This window comes from Penicillium angulare (genome assembly GCF_028827245.1).
Source record: "Penicillium angulare strain IBT 27051 chromosome Unknown utg000012l_segment0_segment0, whole genome shotgun sequence".
NCBI classification, from domain to species: Eukaryota; Fungi; Ascomycota; class Eurotiomycetes; order Eurotiales; family Aspergillaceae; genus Penicillium; species Penicillium angulare.
This window is the reverse complement of record NW_026623171.1, coordinates 1,870,707-1,886,859: the sequence shown is the minus strand read 5'-3', so window position 1 is coordinate 1,886,859 and position 16,153 is coordinate 1,870,707. Positions and strand designations below refer to the sequence as shown.

The window sequence follows — 16,153 nt, the reverse complement described above, 5'->3', positions numbered from 1 at the left end:
TTTATTTTATGATTTCCCCTTCAAGTTTCTAACTTTTTTTTTATAAATACTTCTGCTTCTATTTCACCAAGATGACACCAAACACTACTAGCCGCATTTGAATTTACCCTGGCGCGAATAGGTGTCCAGACCGTAGGGTAAGGCACGGCTAGTACATTATTTGGAAAAACGTGGCGGAAATTTGAAGCAGCGTACAACTTGGACTAACTATTAGTAGTACTATTATTGGCTCGCCTCTCCCTACCATCTTCAAGTTGGCACTATCTCCTGATCTCGCTGAAAAATTGAATAACATCTGAAGGATCATTTGATTTCATTGGCAGTCTTTCGTCTAAGATAAATTCTGCATCTTATTTCTAGGCTCTCCAAGCCTAGTTCTTGGGTTCCACCGTAGCATCTATCTCTATTTCAAGCCAAGGCTACCCTCCCTGTTTCTTTATATGCTAGAACATTCAATCATCTCCTTACTTTTTTGCACTTATGCCCGCTTTGGCTTCCCAGCGGCACCATTCTGGGCAAGTGGAGCGTGCGAGACGTGGTTGTTATACAGGCGACGCTCCGCATATTTGAGGATCTCATCGATCAAACTGAAGGAAATAGTTAGCAGCTAGAACGACGATGAAAATGAACGGAAATGGACTTGAAACTCACATTACAGGCGCGCTGATAGCTAAGACAGCCTTCCATTCCATCCAGTTCAAGGGCAGAATGGCGAACAGGGTCTGGAGGAAAGGAATGTAGAGGATGGCGAAGTGAAGAGCCATTGACAAAGTAATGGCGTAGATCAGCATTGGGTTGTTGTGGAGGAAGAAGGTGAAGAGAGATTCGCTGGATGATAGGGCGTTCATCGCGTTCAACATCTCAATGACCACAAGGATGGAAAGTGACACTGTTGAAGCGGACTTGGCCATGTCGTTGCTGAACATCTCACAGCCAATTTCGGGGAATTGCGACGAGCAGCGGTGGAAGTGGGACTAAAGACAAGAGTTGTTAGAGGATTTGCCGAGGAAATAATCAGGGAATGATACTAACCAAGTGCCAGAAAGTGATCTGAGGTCCTTCCGGATTGTACAGGAACCACCAAACATAGCCAAACACAGTTGCGGCACCCACGTAGATACCAATGACCATGTAGCGGAACAACAACCAACCGCCAACAAGGGGCTCGTCACGACGACGAGGAGCGCGTCTCATGACATCATGGTCAGGTGGGTTGAAAGATAGAGCAGTAGCTGGGAGACCGTCGGTAACAAGGTTGACCCACAGGAGTTGAACAGGAACCAGGGCCTCGGGCATGCCGAGGGCAGCAGTCAAGAAGATAGACACGACTTCACCGATGTTGGACGAGATCAAGTACCGGATGAATTGCTGAGTGTTGCTGTAGATCGATCGACCTTCCTCCACGGCAACAGTGATAGTAGCGAAATTGTCGTCGGCGAGAACCATATCGGCAGCGAGCTTGGCCACATCGGTACCAGTACCCATAGCGACACCAATGTCAGACTTTTTGAGTGCGGGAGCATCGTTGACACCGTCACCAGTCATGGCGACCACGTGGTTCATGGACTGAAGAAGATCAACCAATTTAGACTTGTGAGAAGGCTCGGTACGTGAGAAGAGAGAAGCAGTCTGAACGGCCTTGATTTGCTCGGCCTCGCTCAAATCATCAAATTCGCGACCAGTGAAGCTCTTACCCGTGAGATCCTCGTCGGCACCGAAAACACCAATTTGGCGACAGATAGACTCGGCAGTGTTGGGGTTATCACCAGTGATGACAATGACGCGAATACCAGCATCCCGACATTTCCTGATGGAACCGGCGACTTCAGGGCGTGGGGGATCGAGCATACCAACGAGACCAATCAGAGTCATATTCTGCTCGAGCTTGGCATAATCCTCAGTTGACGATGCATTCTTCAGCAGCTTGTTTCCAGAAACATCGCTAACACTTGCGATAGCCATGACACGGAGACCTCTTTTACCGTATTCGACGACCTCTTCAGAAAGCAGCTTGGCGTGCTTCTTGGTCATAGACACTCGGGATCCTTCAGCACCTTGCAAAACGTGAGAGCAGCGTTCCAGAACATTTTCGGGGGCACCCTTGACCAGCAGCTTTTGCTCCTTTCCCTTGCCAACAAGAACCGACATACTCTTGCGGTCGCGGGAAAACTCGTATGTAGCCTGAAGGGGTAGACGGGATTCGTAGTGGGCACTGGCGAGGTGAAGTCTCTCGGAGGAAGGCAGACTGAAAAGCTTCTTGTTCTCAGCGGCATCACTGGTGCCGATCTTCTCAGTCAAGGCACGCAGGGCTGCCTCTGTCGGCTCGCCAATGTTCGAGAACACACCAGTTTTAGCGTCGTGGGAAAGGGTGGCAGCGTTGCAGATAGCGGTAACTTCGGTTAATTGACGGATAGTGGATGAAGTAACAGCCAGGTTCTCAACCACTTTGCCGTTCTGGGACAACTTGCCCTCTGGAGCAAATGTAGTACCTTCGATATCGATCTCCTCGAGCCTGTCCCCGAGGCTTGTCACGTAAACAATCTTCTCCACGCTCATTTGGTTGGTAGTCAAAGTTCCTGTCTTATCGGAGCAGATTACACTGCAGCTTCCCAGGGTTTCCACGGAGGGCAAGGATCGGACAACGGCGTTTTTTTGGGCCATCTTGCGGGTTCCCAAAGCCAAACATGTGGTAATGACAACGGCAAGACCTTCGGGGATAGCGGCAACACCGAGAGAGACGGCGATCTTCAGATAGTAGATCGCACCCTTAGTCCAGGAGCCACCAAAGGACGGATCGTTAAAGTGTTCGATATTAATGACCCAGACGAGGATGCAAATGACCGTGATAACCTTTGCCAGCATATCACCGAAGTCATTCAACTTTTGCTTCAATGGAGTTGGCTCGGAGATCTGAGAAGTGATGCTGTCGTGGATATCACCAATAGCAGTGGAGCTACCAGTCAGAACAACCAGCGCAGTAGCATGACCATTGACGACGGTAGTACCGGAGAAAAGCATGTTGGTTTGTTCCTGCTTAACAGCCTGACGATCCTTGATGATGCCAGTTTCCTTGCTAACACTCTCACTCTCACCAGTCAAGATTGCCTGATCAACCCGGAAGCTATTGCTGTGAATAGAGAGCAGTCGGCAGTCGGCGGGGACACGGTCACCAACAGCGATGTGGATAACATCACCAGGTACCAGATCTTCTGCCTTGACGCGCTGAGCCTTCCCGTTACGTACAACCTTGGCCTCGTTGGCCGAGTATTCCTGAAGCGCCGCAATCGCCTTCTCTGCGCTGCTCTCTTGAGTCACGCCCACCACCGCGTTGAGAATTAAGATAGTCAAGATCTGCGGAATTGAGAATGTTAGTCTAAAAATCACGGTGGGCCCTCGAATGAGAGGGGCCATGGAAAAGAGACACATACCACAGCTGGGTCGACAAAGGCGGTCCAGTCATCACTTTCTTCGAAAAGGGCCAAAACAAAGGATACCGCAGCAGATCCCAACAGGATAAGAACCAGCTGGTCCTTGAACTGCTCCAGAATCATTTCCCAGAGAGGAGTCGGGGGTTCCTCAGCAATAGCTAGAATGAAAGTCAGTTCCCCGCAACGCAATGACTTTTTGCAAAAAAACCGCGAGATTTACGAACCATTGGGGCCATGCTCCTGTCTGGATTTCAAGACCGCGTCTTGAGACAAACCAGCGCTTTCGGATACATCGAAATGATCCAGCGCTTCCGCTGGGGTGTGAATAAAAGAGTTATCCATTGCAGGTCACTCAAGCCAGGTCACCACTAAAATAGTCGGAGGCCGGGGGAGAGATGCGGAGAGCTGGGGTAAAGACCAGAAAGAAAGGGAAAAAAAGAATGGGCGTGCTAGATAGAACACATGGGTATTGGCGAATGGCCTGTCGAATCCGGAAGTCGGGACTTAAGGAAGAGCAAGGGAGCGAAGAAGTACCCTTTTTAGTTCTTCCAGTGAGAAAAAGCGCGCGACGTAAAAAGTGGAGAGGCGGAGCAACAACGTGTTCTCATCCAGTTGATTCCATTCCCGATCGGGCAATGCTGAATCAGCGTAAATCGCGGTTACAAGTCACAGGGCTGAAATCATAATCTTGCTCTGGGCTCCACACCTTCATTTCAAATGAGATTGTACCAGTCAATGTTTCTTCTAGCTTAGTTCGGACTTTATGCAATCCGGCGCCGGACATGATTAAGTACGAAAAGGGGTTCTTTTTCTAATCCAAAATCATCCCCAACCAATCTACCTATTCTCTTCGAAAATAGAAAGCTCTTCCTCTTCCTCTTCCATGCAAGCCCGAATACCAGGGGTCTCCGGTGTCCTTGCCGAGAGCTGCGGTGGAATTATGGGTCTATTTTTTCTTTTTCCCTGCTAGGCTGCATCATTTCTACACAGTATACCTATCGGATCCCACTAATGGCTTTAGTGGAGCTTTTGTTCCTTCTTCCTCAACGGATTGACCTGGTCCAAGTCCGAATTCTGCAAAGAGCAGTGGATCCTGCCCTACCGTGATGGGTCAGGTGCGGGCTTTGGTCCATTGCCATCTACGCAAGTCATCTTGGCTCCCAGTTCAAGCGTTACCATTGCCCCGTCTCCTCGATTGGAATGGTCCTACGGCAAGCTGCGTCATTTTACAGAGTTTACCTACAATTGATTCGACAAGGTCCTATTTAGTGCGTTTAGGCCAACGCTCCATGATGCCAGTGGATGAGATTAGATTCAGCCCTACAGGCAAAGAGCAAATCGCATGCGTATACGAGTCGCCACTGATAGAAGATCGACCGGTGACGGAGGGCTTGAACCCACTTGGCTTGAGACGATCCCCGGATCAAATTCACGGTGATTGAGTACGAGAGTGCTCTTCAGGCTACATATACCCATGAACAGTCATGGAAACCCGTCTCTAGTAACTGGGACTCTTTAGGTGAAGATATGGAGATACACATTTGATAGATTGTGTGTGAAGGACACACATAACAATGAGTATTTACACCTGGGCAGGACGCATATGTGCAGCGAGAATTGTATAATGGGACTCATGTCGACTATGAGAGATCAGAAATTGACAGAAACTTGAATGGACTGACATCATGATATACAATTCATCCCCGCCTGCCAATGTGGTTTGGTGTACAGTGTGTTTTAATTAATTCGTCCTCCAGGGCTTGCAATAAAAATAGCACACTGCGGGATCCATAGATCGAACAGCCTAGCGGGTGTTTTTCGTCAACTGGTCAGTACATACCCGAACTATAGGGTTTTTCTGGTCACTGTGATATAATACATACCTACCCATGACCCTAAGCGCCAAGAAACCACGTGGCTTATCAGTCGCATGAGTGAAGAAGTTGGAGCCATGGAAGGGATGGGATAATTGGCACAATAATCAGGATATAGTAGTGATTATAGCTGAACAGATAAAGTTATACAAAGGAGGATAGATTAAAATAGCTGTTTGTAATTATTTCACTTTTAGCTTTGCAAGTTTCGTTCTTTCCCATGTCTTGTGCTTTGAGACTGAGCGATCACAAGACAAACCGGACAGTATCTCATCGCAGAATGGCCTGGTTGACTTTGTAGTAGTTTAAAGCTATAGAGGGCTACCATTAGTGTGGCGTATGGTATCGATAGAACGGTAAAGTGTCTTGCCTAGAGCAACCCCAGTACAAAGAATCGGACATTGGATTCCTAGCCTCCTAATTTTTCACATTGAATAAAGTCAAACGCAATAGCAAGAAGGCCGGTTAGGGGGAGTTCTTCAGATATAACGGTAGTAATATCTGCTGTTACAAACTTGAAAGTAGGGACTTTTCGTTCCAAGGAAATATCCTTTAATGGATCCAGATGTCTTATAAGTCATGATTGCCGACAATTGTGCATATCCGCGTTGCCATAACAGCAGTCACTCCCCACTCTGATCTGTAAATCTACTTTGGCCGAGGTTAACGGGCTTGTCCGAATTAAACTTTGAAAGAACGCGAATACATATCTCCAGGTGAGGCCCAGTGTGTTCTTATATTGACGTAAAGGCCCCCTAGACGCTATAATGTATACTTGAGCGTAACAATACGCGCCAAATCAAAGACTTTTTGTCGGTCGCGTTTTTTATCCACGGAAGCTTCTAGCGAAGAACTGACTGTATATTGACCTGTCACACAACGGCCGACTATAAGCTTTTCACACGTAGAATGATCTCCTTGGACGTCTTGATAGGTTGCTAAACACTAAAGTCCCCTGCAGAACCTTTTAGTGGCTATATAACTATCCAATATAGATTGGAAATTTCTACAATCCAAGCTATTAACGTCCTCAACTGTACAAATAATGCGAATAATTTCTGTGAACCACCTGAGCAGTCCATCTAATGGCGTACCCTCGCCAGGCTCTCGATGCAGAGAGTTTTAGCAGGTTATGAACGCCTCTACGTTTCCCTGCCACTAGTGATACAATCATTCTTCTTTTCTCTTTAAGGACAAAGCAAGTCAAGGACAAATCCAGTCAAAGATTAAGCTAGTCAAATACAAGACAATTTATTTCATCGTATCAAATATTATGAATCGTAATGGTGGCCGATGGATGGTAATCGATTCGTTATATCGGCCTTGGGGTGGCAATCGACGTGGTGTACCAAAGATACTTGACAAAAATAAGAACTTGGTCAGTGTGAAGTAGTAGGCTTCAAAGGCGATACTAGGACTCGTGCAAGTCTTAGCCTATCTCTGGCATGAAGCCGCTTACATATCATTGTATTAGTCAAGGAAGTCGAAAAATTTTACTTTTGTTAGTATCCTGTACTACTACATAAGCTATTACTGTGTACATACTAGCTTGAAGTAGTATATGCCTACCCGGGCCTCATAATGGGACAAAGTACTGCCAGTGCATCAGTAGTGCTTATAGTTTATATTTGAACCAATGGGATCTACAGAAACCTTGGAAATCTCCATTCAAGAAAATAATCCGAAGGGTCATGAAGGAATATATATTAGTATATATAGTACATCTCGATATCTCCAGGGTTGACATGCTCTCTTTAATATGTGGAGCCTCCCGAAGGTGTAAATCTGGAGCGATTTAGTTCTCTGCTGGGATCACTACATCACAGTTGGTTCTCTTGTTAATATGCTGGAAGATTCTATGCGTTGCATCATGGTCACCTGTAGACCTTTTTTTCTCCGTCCACACCGCATATGTACCCCTTTTGCCTGAATGGGTCGATGGGTTGACCACGTCATTCGTCTCAAGACCTGCTATGTTCAGATCGGAAATATCTATAGTGTAAGTAATGTAGAATTACCATGGCCCAGAATCTCTTAGAGGGTCCACTGTCATTTTAAATGATCTTCGTGACAGTACCACCTTGGCCATGTCCCTGGTACCGTCAATACCGTAGCAAGAGTGATGTGCCACAGTATTGGCCTGGAAGCTATCTGGTACTTTGGGATCATTGGGATGTATCAATCAACATGGGCAGTACATGCGTATATGTAGAATTTATCTATAAGATCAAAGTCAGTAAGAGCCTCGAATAAGTTACAGTAGGAAGATGGGCAGCCACGACCTTGAAGGGGTACCGGGGTACATGTGAATAGTAAGGAACCACGGCGGGAAGCCAGGTACCCGGTACAGTGATACGCTGTATTGTTATAATTCTTCCTGTTCCCCCCCAAACTTCCACCTCCCTCTCACTCTTCCCACCCCCACTTGATCCTCCTCACCTTCTTCCTCTGCATCTCCGCTTCCATCTCTCCAGTTTTCACCCCCCCTCCCCTTTCTCTGCCTAGTTAAACCTTTTCAATACTATTCTATCCACACATTCAACCATGGGTTCTGAGGTATGTTCAACTCCCCTCTCCGTCTTCTCCATCCCCCACAAATTAGCCCCTCCATCGGGCGCGTGCTGAGCCCGTCACCGCCATCGCAATCCTACGCTTGCCCGTTTCCCCTCTGCTGGTTGATATTTTGGCCTTGACCATCGTGCTAACACGTTTCCTTCTATCATGCAGCGTGAGAAGTAAGGATGCTTCAAATTAAAGAGCATATCCATCTTGACCTGATACTGACCTCCTCACCAGCAAGACGTTCCTCGCGCGGCTCTGCGAGCAAGCTGAGCGCTACGATGGTAAGAGTTATAAGGATATTTTGTGCTTGCGGGTGCCCTCAGTTCCGGCTAACATGAGACGCTTGTCCCTTTCTAGAAATGGTTCTATTCATGAAGGTCGGTCGCATCTGGTGATTTATGTTTATTATCGATAGGCTTAGCTAACCGTCGCTTACAGGAAGTCGCCAACGTATGACATGACCCCCTTCGACCCCCTCGATGACCTATCATGTGAGAGTTGATACTAATCCAATCTTAGATTGGCGGCGAACTCACTGTCGATGAGCGAAACCTCCTCTCCGTAGCTTACAAGAACGTTGTTGGTACTCGTCGTGCCTCGTGGCGCATTATCTCCTCCATCGAGCAGAAGGAGGAATCCAAGGGCTCCGACGAGCATGTGACCATCATCCGTGATTACCGTCAGAAGATTGAGACAGAGTTGGAGCAAGTGTGCCAGGACGTTTTGGATGTCCTTGACGAGGCCTTGATCCCCAAGGCCGAGACTGGCGAGTCTAAGGTGTTCTATTACAAGATGTGGGTGATATCCTGAAATCCGCGATGTGAATAAATCCACCCGATGACTGACTCATTCTAATAGGAAGGGCGACTACCACCGTTATCTGGCTGAGTTCGCTTCTGGTAACAAACGCAAGGTTGCCGCCACTGCTGCCCACGAGGCTTACAAGGTATTTTGATGTTCCGCTCTCTTCATCCCACGCGTCCACTTGCTCATCAAATATTCAAATAGAACGCTACCGATGTTGCCCAAACTGATCTCACTCCTACCCACCCCATCCGCCTTGGTCTTGCTCTGAACTTCTCCGTTTTCTACTACGAGATCCTCAACTCTCCCGATCGTGCATGCCATCTCGCTAAGCAGGCATTCGATGACGCCATTGCCGAGCTGGACTCACTTTCCGAAGAGAGCTACCGTGACAGCACTCTTATCATGCAACTCCTGCGGGACAACCTGACCCTCTGGACCTCGTCAGAGGGCAACGAGGGTGAGAGCGCTGCTCCCAAGGAGGAGAAGACCGAGGAGGCCGCTGCCGCTCCTACCGAGGAACAACCTGAGGAGGCTAAGCCTGCTGAGACTGAGTCCTAGATAGCTAATGGGCGCGACGAGCCGATTTGATCAGGGCGGGCGTTCGCATTTCTTCCTGGAACGTGATTTGTAGTCGCTTTTATTTTCCCCGCAGCGTGGCTGGGTTGGGACCGGCACTGAGCCTTTACACGTGTTCCACACCCGTGTGGGCTGGCCGGTGGAGTTTGATATTCGGTTGACGCGAGCGAAGAAAAGGGGCTGAGTGGAATTTCTCTCTCTTTTACTGTCTCTATTCCCACTCCAGCACAATTCAATGTGTTTATTTTCCAATTCAACCTCTTGAATTTCCATCAGCTACCTTTAACCCTTTGGGCTTACTTTTGATACTTATCCAATATCAGCTCGTGGGACAACGTAGAACTTCCAACTATTAAAAATATTTGACTTTAGATCACATGTTGAGTTTTAATATTGTAACTACATACTACATGCGTACCCATAGCCCACATGTTGATCGAGGATTCCCCTGCATGGATGATGTTCACCAGTGTTTCCGAAACTGGAGAGGCCCAAATATTCACATGTGATATAAATACATACATAGTACATAGCACTGGGAGAAGAGTCGACTGTCAGAATTCATCATGACATCCACACCCAGTCTTTGCCCAGGGACCATGAGGCTCAGCCGGTAAGTAACCGAGATCATGTCCACCAACATTCAAGACCCCTAAATAAAGCCACGCATCCACAATGGCGCAATCGCCCACAAATAAACGTGAAGAAATCCCTGTATTCTTATTTTTGAACTATATAAGGTCTACAGTAGACATAACTTGAAGTTAACCTTCCCTTGCAGACCTCCGACCCTGCATAAGCCAAAAAACAACTTGACCCTGATTTCTCCTCTAAACAAAGTTAAAACTAAATCAGGCCTCCCGGAAATAGGGGGCTTAGCTGGTGGGGGTCATCCACTGTCCCTAAAGAACCTGCTTCTATACGAGGACAACGAATTAGGATCAACATATTTGGAGCAGCAATTCAGATGGCAACTATTTGGCCCAACGCGGGCTGGATATTGACAGGGGGATTAGATGGTTTTTCCATTCAACGAACCCGTCACTGTCGGATCTCTCCATATCCACCATACGAAGTGGAGCGTGATTAATGTCCGTGCCAACATTTCTGCACTAAAACATGATGACCTCACACTGTAGCACTGTCGATAGGGTTACTAAAATGCGAACGCTTTTTACTTCGCAATTTCTATGTCGGGCTCTTACTATTACCAGAAGAATATAGGAGGATTAGGGGGAGAATTCAAAGAAGCACCAGAAAGAGGACTAGAAAGAGGACTAGAAAGAGGACTAGAAAGAGGACTAGAAAGAGGACTAGAAAGAGGACTAGAAAGAGGACTAGGAAGAGGACTAGAAAGAGGATTAGGGTAACCTCCCTGTCAATGCGGAAGAGCAGCAGAGCCCTGCCGTGGAGACTGGGCTCGAGCCACGGCTTGTTAGTTCTTACTTCCCACTAAGGGTCTAGTGGGGGTCTTTGCTTGCTACCTCGTACCCAGAACACTCGCCCCTGACATGGTCAACTCTCGTATCAGGGACAAAACCAGATCGATGGGTCTTGTGCTGAAAAGAGTCTCTTCGGTATGCATGCAACGTATGCATATTTGTGTCTCCTAGAGGCTAGCATTGTGCTTGGTTCCTGTAAGTATCCTGTCACAATGTGAAGGATGATTCGCGATCTAACAGTCTTTCTCTCTGTAGCATGCAATGGCGGGACAATCAACTCACAATCCGACGCGGATGCAATGAGCTCCTGCTCGATAATATCAGGCGACATCACAGTAATCGATTACGACGATACCAGCCTCAACATAAGCGGACCAGCGAATATAACAGGAAATTTCAATGTCACCGATGCCCCGAACCTGACAGAACTATATGCTTCTGACCTGGAGACCATCAGTGGCGAGCTTTACATCGGCGGGACTGTGGCCAAGTTAGCGACATTGGATTTGAGCTCAATGTTCAGCGTTGGCTCTCTGGACTGGGAAGATCTACCAAAACTCACCAATCCTAATCTGCCTGCCTCGGGAATAAACTCAAGTGATAGCATCAGGCTTGTGAACACCGGTTTACGCGGTATCTCTTGGGTCAACATGGACACCATCGATGATGTCTACATCGCTAATAACCCTCTGTTGATCGACGATATAAACCTTCAATTCAGTTCATTCACAGGCAGTGTCGAGGTATCGGGCAATGGGAATGAAAAACAGAGGCCTGGGTTTGGCATGACTCATGCTACTTCTGGTGGCTCTATCAAGTTGTCAAATGTTAGCTCAGTGCAGCTGGGAAACATAATTACTCTTTCTGGAGATCTGGAGCTTGTCGGGAGCACGAACGGGGTGGTCAGAATACCGAATTTGGAAAGAGTGGATGGGAGTTTGAGCATCCAAGATAATCCTGATACACATCAACTCTTTTTCAATCAGCTTCGATATATTGTGGGAAACGTCACCATCACGGGAAACGCCAATTTACACAACTATAGCATCATGGCTCTTGAGGAAGTAGGCGGAGACGTAACATTTCAAGGATCCTATGACCTGTAAGTGACCTCTTCTTGTAGTATCTAACAAACATTTCAATGAGCTCAAGCTAACTCGACTCAGCCTTCGAATGCCATCAGTCACGTACATCGGTGGCACGCTTTCTGTCAACGGGATCAGCGGGGGGTTAACCTGTGAGCAGATCAGAGCTAGAAGCTTTGCAGAATCGGCCAAAGAGTACACATGTCAGATTGGAGTGAAATCAGCTGGTACAACATCTTTGTCAACGGCCTCAGCTACTCACTCCATCCCAGTCCCATCAGACTTATATGCCACTTCAACGAATCCTGCTGGCTCGACTTCTTCCAGCGGCCCCAGCTCTTCTTCATCCAGCTCTAACGACATGCCAGCCAGAGAAAAGATAGGACTTGGAGTGGGCATCGGAGTTGGCGTGCCAATAATCTTTGGCGCTGCATTGTTTTTCATTCTCACGAGGCGAAAAGGCACGAAGAATAACAGTAACAGCCAACCGGTTCCTGAAGCAGGAGGAAATGAAAGATATGAAGCACCAGCAAATGAGGTTCGAGGCATAAATGAAATAGCAGGGGAGGAAAGCAACAAGGGAATTGCTTCTAAAAACAAAGCGCCCGTCGAACTTCCTGTTCCCGAGGAATACAAATAATATTCACCATTCTTCACGGGGCTGTGAGGAAGACCCTGAAAACGTCCAATTGAAGGTGTCTGCAGAGCCGCGATGGTGACAGTCGACGCTTTCGAAATCTTGTAATAATGCATTGTGCAGATGAATTGATACCCATTCTTATAGCGTGACCAGTTCGGGATCCCGGCTACCCATATAGAGTTTTGCTATTAAAGTTGGCCCATTCAAATAAATCCAATAAGACATACATCAGTAAATGAATACTATAGATCTACATAGCTATCAATCGGACTGACCCACCGTGACGTATCCTGACCATTCCTCGAAATAGTCCATCTAAGACCCTTCCAATCAACAACCCAGTAAACAAGCCCTATGTACGTCTTCAACAATCAATGGCAAGGGTAGACCCCTCTATCCAAAAACAGACAATGCAGAAATGTCCCTCATGTACAGTCCATCACAACCCACTATGAACTTAAACGAATCAAACAAAGACAAGCAACCTTGGTAGCTTGAGATGAAGACTTCAATCGGGGGAAACAACGACCGGCGCACCGCATCACTCCAGAGAACCCGTATAATCGCCGCGCGTCAAGCAGCAAACATGAAGCAGCACGCTAGATGAGGTTGGACCTTCTGGGCATCTGACAGGTGTCAAGGTGGCTTATTGGATGTGTTTTAGTTGGTGCATAGGCTGCATGTTCGAATTATAGAATGAACCGGGTTTGTGTTGTTAGTAGACGGGAAAGTCGGTGACAGTGACCAACTGGAAAGCCGGAGAGTTTAGGATGCCTAGGATGCCTAGGATGCCTAGGAAACTTGCTTTAAGAGCCGCCTCTGGGAGACATGCCCGGAAATGTCTACATCTAGGCTGCTTACTGTGACTTTGCGGGGATGCCGGCGGTCTTGGTCCGCGACTCCACGTTGGATACGTATCTTTATTTAGTTTAAAATGAGACCGGATGACGTGCAGAGTTAGCGTGGAAAGATAAATAAGGTTGAAGAGAAAGAAGGAAAAGTACAACACGATGTCATGTTGGGAAGATATGGTAATTATGGGCATCGCGGTAATTGATCTAGATAATTCAGGTACAGGCACGAGTAGAAGTAAAAAAAAAGGATACATATATGTGTTTTTTTCTCTAGAAGGCAGTGCTAAAAGTCTACATTTTATCATCGAGTTTTCAAGATCCCTCAAGTTCAACGAACAGCCACGTTTCCGATAGTCAACTAATCCCTGTCCACCACACTATAGCGTGCCTAATAGCGACTGCAAAGCAATGCGAGCATGAATTGGGCAGATACATACAGTTGTAATGGGTATTCAGACCCGAGCCGGAATGAGAAGAGCCAATATCAAGGCGAGAAAAAATACGCTAGGGGCATTCGCGAATCACATCGTAACCACAAGGACCGTCTCCACGGCTTTCTTCATACCAAGACCGTGTTGCCGGGTCACTTCGCAGGAGCCACAATACTCAACTAATACTCAACTTAGAGAGTGATGGAGGCATATATAGCATTTAGAGTATCAACAGGCAGTGTTGTAGTGCTATACTGAATTCTCGTACCACTATCTCGTTTCAATCAAAATGGCAGCTGTGACCCCATTGATTTTTGAAACCAATTCCTTATATGTCGTTCTTCTTGAGCGCGGCGATACATACCTGTTTCACTGGGAGTTATATCTTGCAACTTCCCAGCGGAGGGCGTCATATTCCACATAACCGACGATACCGGCCCTTCTATTTGGGAATACAGCCGAGTGCCAACCAACGAAATGCCCAATCTCCGCCGACTATTACTAGTGCTGAAGATCGGCTCCGTGGAGCCAATGCTGCATAATGCATTATCTGACCGACTTGCTCTGCTTCCTTTAAATCGATTTTCGACGCGGTTTTCCGAGCAGCTGAACTGTAGAGTTTGGGTAAAGGAGGCGCTTTTTGTCATGGATGATGAAGGTTATGTTCATTTGAACAAAGGAACAAAAGAAATCGAGGAAGAGGCTAGGTACCATGCTATGGTTAATAAGTCCAAGTCTGAGCGGAAGGTTGTGCGGAGCAGGATGTTTACATCTTAATCTGTAATGTAATTAGTCAGACGGTCTTATCGAAGATTACCTAGGGATTAGGGAAAGCAGTAAAGATGCTGCATTAATGAAATTGGAAATTTGGAGATTCCGCAGACCAAAGCCAATGTATTTGTTCTATTGATGTTCATGCAGTGTAGCCAGGGTGTGTATGGGGATGTACATTGGATGTAGAAGTATTTGATATAAGCGGAGGTTCCAAAGAGAGTTCAAAGTTCAGAGACTAATATGAACCACCCAGAATGGGATTCTCGCAATTGAGAGAAATCTCAAAAAGGAAAATAGATTTCCTTTTTTATGAGCCATAACCGAGAATTTTCAATAGGGGCAGTGGCGCAAAGGGTCAAGAAGAAAGAAAGAAAGAAAATTGAAATGGAAGTCGTTTCTTTACATGAAGTCATCATCACCGAGACCATCACCGCCATCGTAGTTATTGCTGTCAAGTTGGTTGTCACGGTTTGCGACCAGAGAAACCTTGGTCTTAGCAGCCTTGGTCTTCTTGTTGCCCTTGTCAGCAGCACGCTCCTCACGCATCTTCTCGTTACTAGCAGTGGTCAATGCGCTAGCAATCTTCTTGATCTCTGAGCTGGGAAGTTCCTTGACCAAACGGCGGGTAAAGTCCTGCGCCCAGATGGCGTACTGGGGCTTCTTCGAGTGTGGTGTAATGAGGGGAATGAGGGCATCGGACAGGCGAGTGAATTGGTCCTTGGTGGTAGGCTTGAACAGAGGCATCGAAGAGAGATCAACGGACTTGGTAGGATCAACATTGTCGCTAATGACGATAGCCTTGGGGGCACCACGGTTGCGCTTTGTGTCGACCTCTCCGAAGAGGTCATTGGCGTGAGACAGATCGGAGTCGATCTCTTGGCGGCGCATGCGCTCACGGCGCTCAGCCTCAGTTTCTTCCTCGTCGAAGTCGCTTTCATCGGCATCTTTCCTCCGTTGCTCACGGTGCTCTTCAATACGCTGAGCCTTGGTCTTCTTGTTGGCGGCAGCCTTGGCCTTAGCAGCAGCATCGGCTTCTGCGGCCTTCTTCGCCTTCTCGCGCTCTACCTCAGAGTCTTCCGCGGCGTCCCAGGAGTCAAGGACCTATTATTTCGAAAAGATATATCGGTTAGATGACCGTATTATTGTGGGAGGGGAAAAAAAACTCCGGGATGTTCATGGCTCGGGAAACCTTACATCCTCTTCTTCCTCGTCATCGAATCTGCGACGGGGTGCGACAGGGGGAGGTGGGGAGCTATCCTCCTCCTCTTCGTCTAATTAGTGAGAGCAGAGTGTTAGCAACAGCATATGGTGCTCAATTCACAGAATAGGCAAAGGGTGGGCGGGGATAAAAAGATTCTCCCCGCATATCAGATGAGACGGAGAGGTGATCTTGATAGTCGCAAAAGATTAGAACTTACCCCACTTTGAAGGCGGCATATTGGCGAAAAGAGTGTGTTTGAGCGATAATTAAGAGAGTGAAAAGACTTCCGCAGTGATTCCACTGGTAGATATAACAGACGAGGACGAGCCTGCAATCGAAACCTTGTCTCAACAAAGGAATGGAGGGGATCAAATTTTATGTGGGACACAACTTCTCATAGAGTGGGATGTGCACGTGATCTCCGGGTCCTTGGTGCCCGACCAGCGTGATGTACATTACCTCTTGTTATATACTGCTGA

General features: G+C 47.2%; 6 protein-coding genes across 6 annotated transcripts; 3 read left to right on the top strand and 3 right to left on the bottom strand.

Annotated features, from left to right (window-relative positions):
* Positions 1-478: 478 nt before the first annotated feature.
* Positions 479-3,770, bottom strand: N7478_013368 (calcium-transporting ATPase; the record flags this gene model as incomplete). Its single annotated transcript, XM_056929578.1, has 5 exons — positions 479-587; positions 652-974; positions 1,033-3,351; positions 3,429-3,586; positions 3,653-3,770. The coding sequence occupies 5 exons, from the start codon at positions 3,768-3,770 to the stop codon at positions 479-481; spliced, it is 3,027 nt and encodes a 1,008-aa protein (XP_056772940.1).
* A 4,076-nt stretch (positions 3,771-7,846) lies between these two features.
* On the top strand, positions 7,847-9,229 carry N7478_013367 (14-3-3 adaptor artA-like protein; the record flags this gene model as incomplete). The annotated part of the gene is made up of 8 exons (XM_056929577.1): positions 7,847-7,858; positions 8,030-8,037; positions 8,099-8,145; positions 8,222-8,241; positions 8,303-8,314; positions 8,384-8,658; positions 8,723-8,810; positions 8,873-9,229. The coding sequence occupies 8 exons, from the start codon at positions 7,847-7,849 to the stop codon at positions 9,227-9,229; spliced, it is 819 nt and encodes a 272-aa protein (XP_056772939.1).
* A 1,597-nt stretch (positions 9,230-10,826) lies between these two features.
* On the top strand, positions 10,827-11,795 carry N7478_013366 (uncharacterized protein; the record flags this gene model as incomplete). Its single annotated transcript, XM_056929576.1, has 2 exons — positions 10,827-10,884; positions 10,945-11,795. The coding sequence occupies 2 exons, from the start codon at positions 10,827-10,829 to the stop codon at positions 11,793-11,795; spliced, it is 909 nt and encodes a 302-aa protein (XP_056772938.1).
* Positions 11,796-12,032: 237 nt separating this feature from the next.
* N7478_013365 (uncharacterized protein) lies at positions 12,033-12,527 on the bottom strand (the record flags this gene model as incomplete). The annotated part of the gene is made up of 1 exon (XM_056929575.1): positions 12,033-12,527. One exon carries the CDS (start codon positions 12,525-12,527, stop codon positions 12,033-12,035), a length of 495 nt encoding a protein of 164 aa, XP_056772937.1.
* Positions 12,528-14,176: 1,649 nt separating this feature from the next.
* On the top strand, positions 14,177-14,476 carry N7478_013364 (uncharacterized protein; the record flags this gene model as incomplete). The annotated part of the gene is made up of 1 exon (XM_056929574.1): positions 14,177-14,476. The coding sequence occupies one exon, from the start codon at positions 14,177-14,179 to the stop codon at positions 14,474-14,476; it is 300 nt and encodes a 99-aa protein (XP_056772936.1).
* Positions 14,477-14,872: 396 nt separating this feature from the next.
* N7478_013363 (eukaryotic translation initiation factor 3 subunit J) lies at positions 14,873-15,910 on the bottom strand (the record flags this gene model as incomplete). The annotated part of the gene is made up of 3 exons (XM_056929573.1): positions 14,873-15,574; positions 15,668-15,744; positions 15,892-15,910. The coding sequence occupies 3 exons, from the start codon at positions 15,908-15,910 to the stop codon at positions 14,873-14,875; spliced, it is 798 nt and encodes a 265-aa protein (XP_056772935.1).
* Between the last annotated feature and the right edge of the window lie 243 nt (positions 15,911-16,153).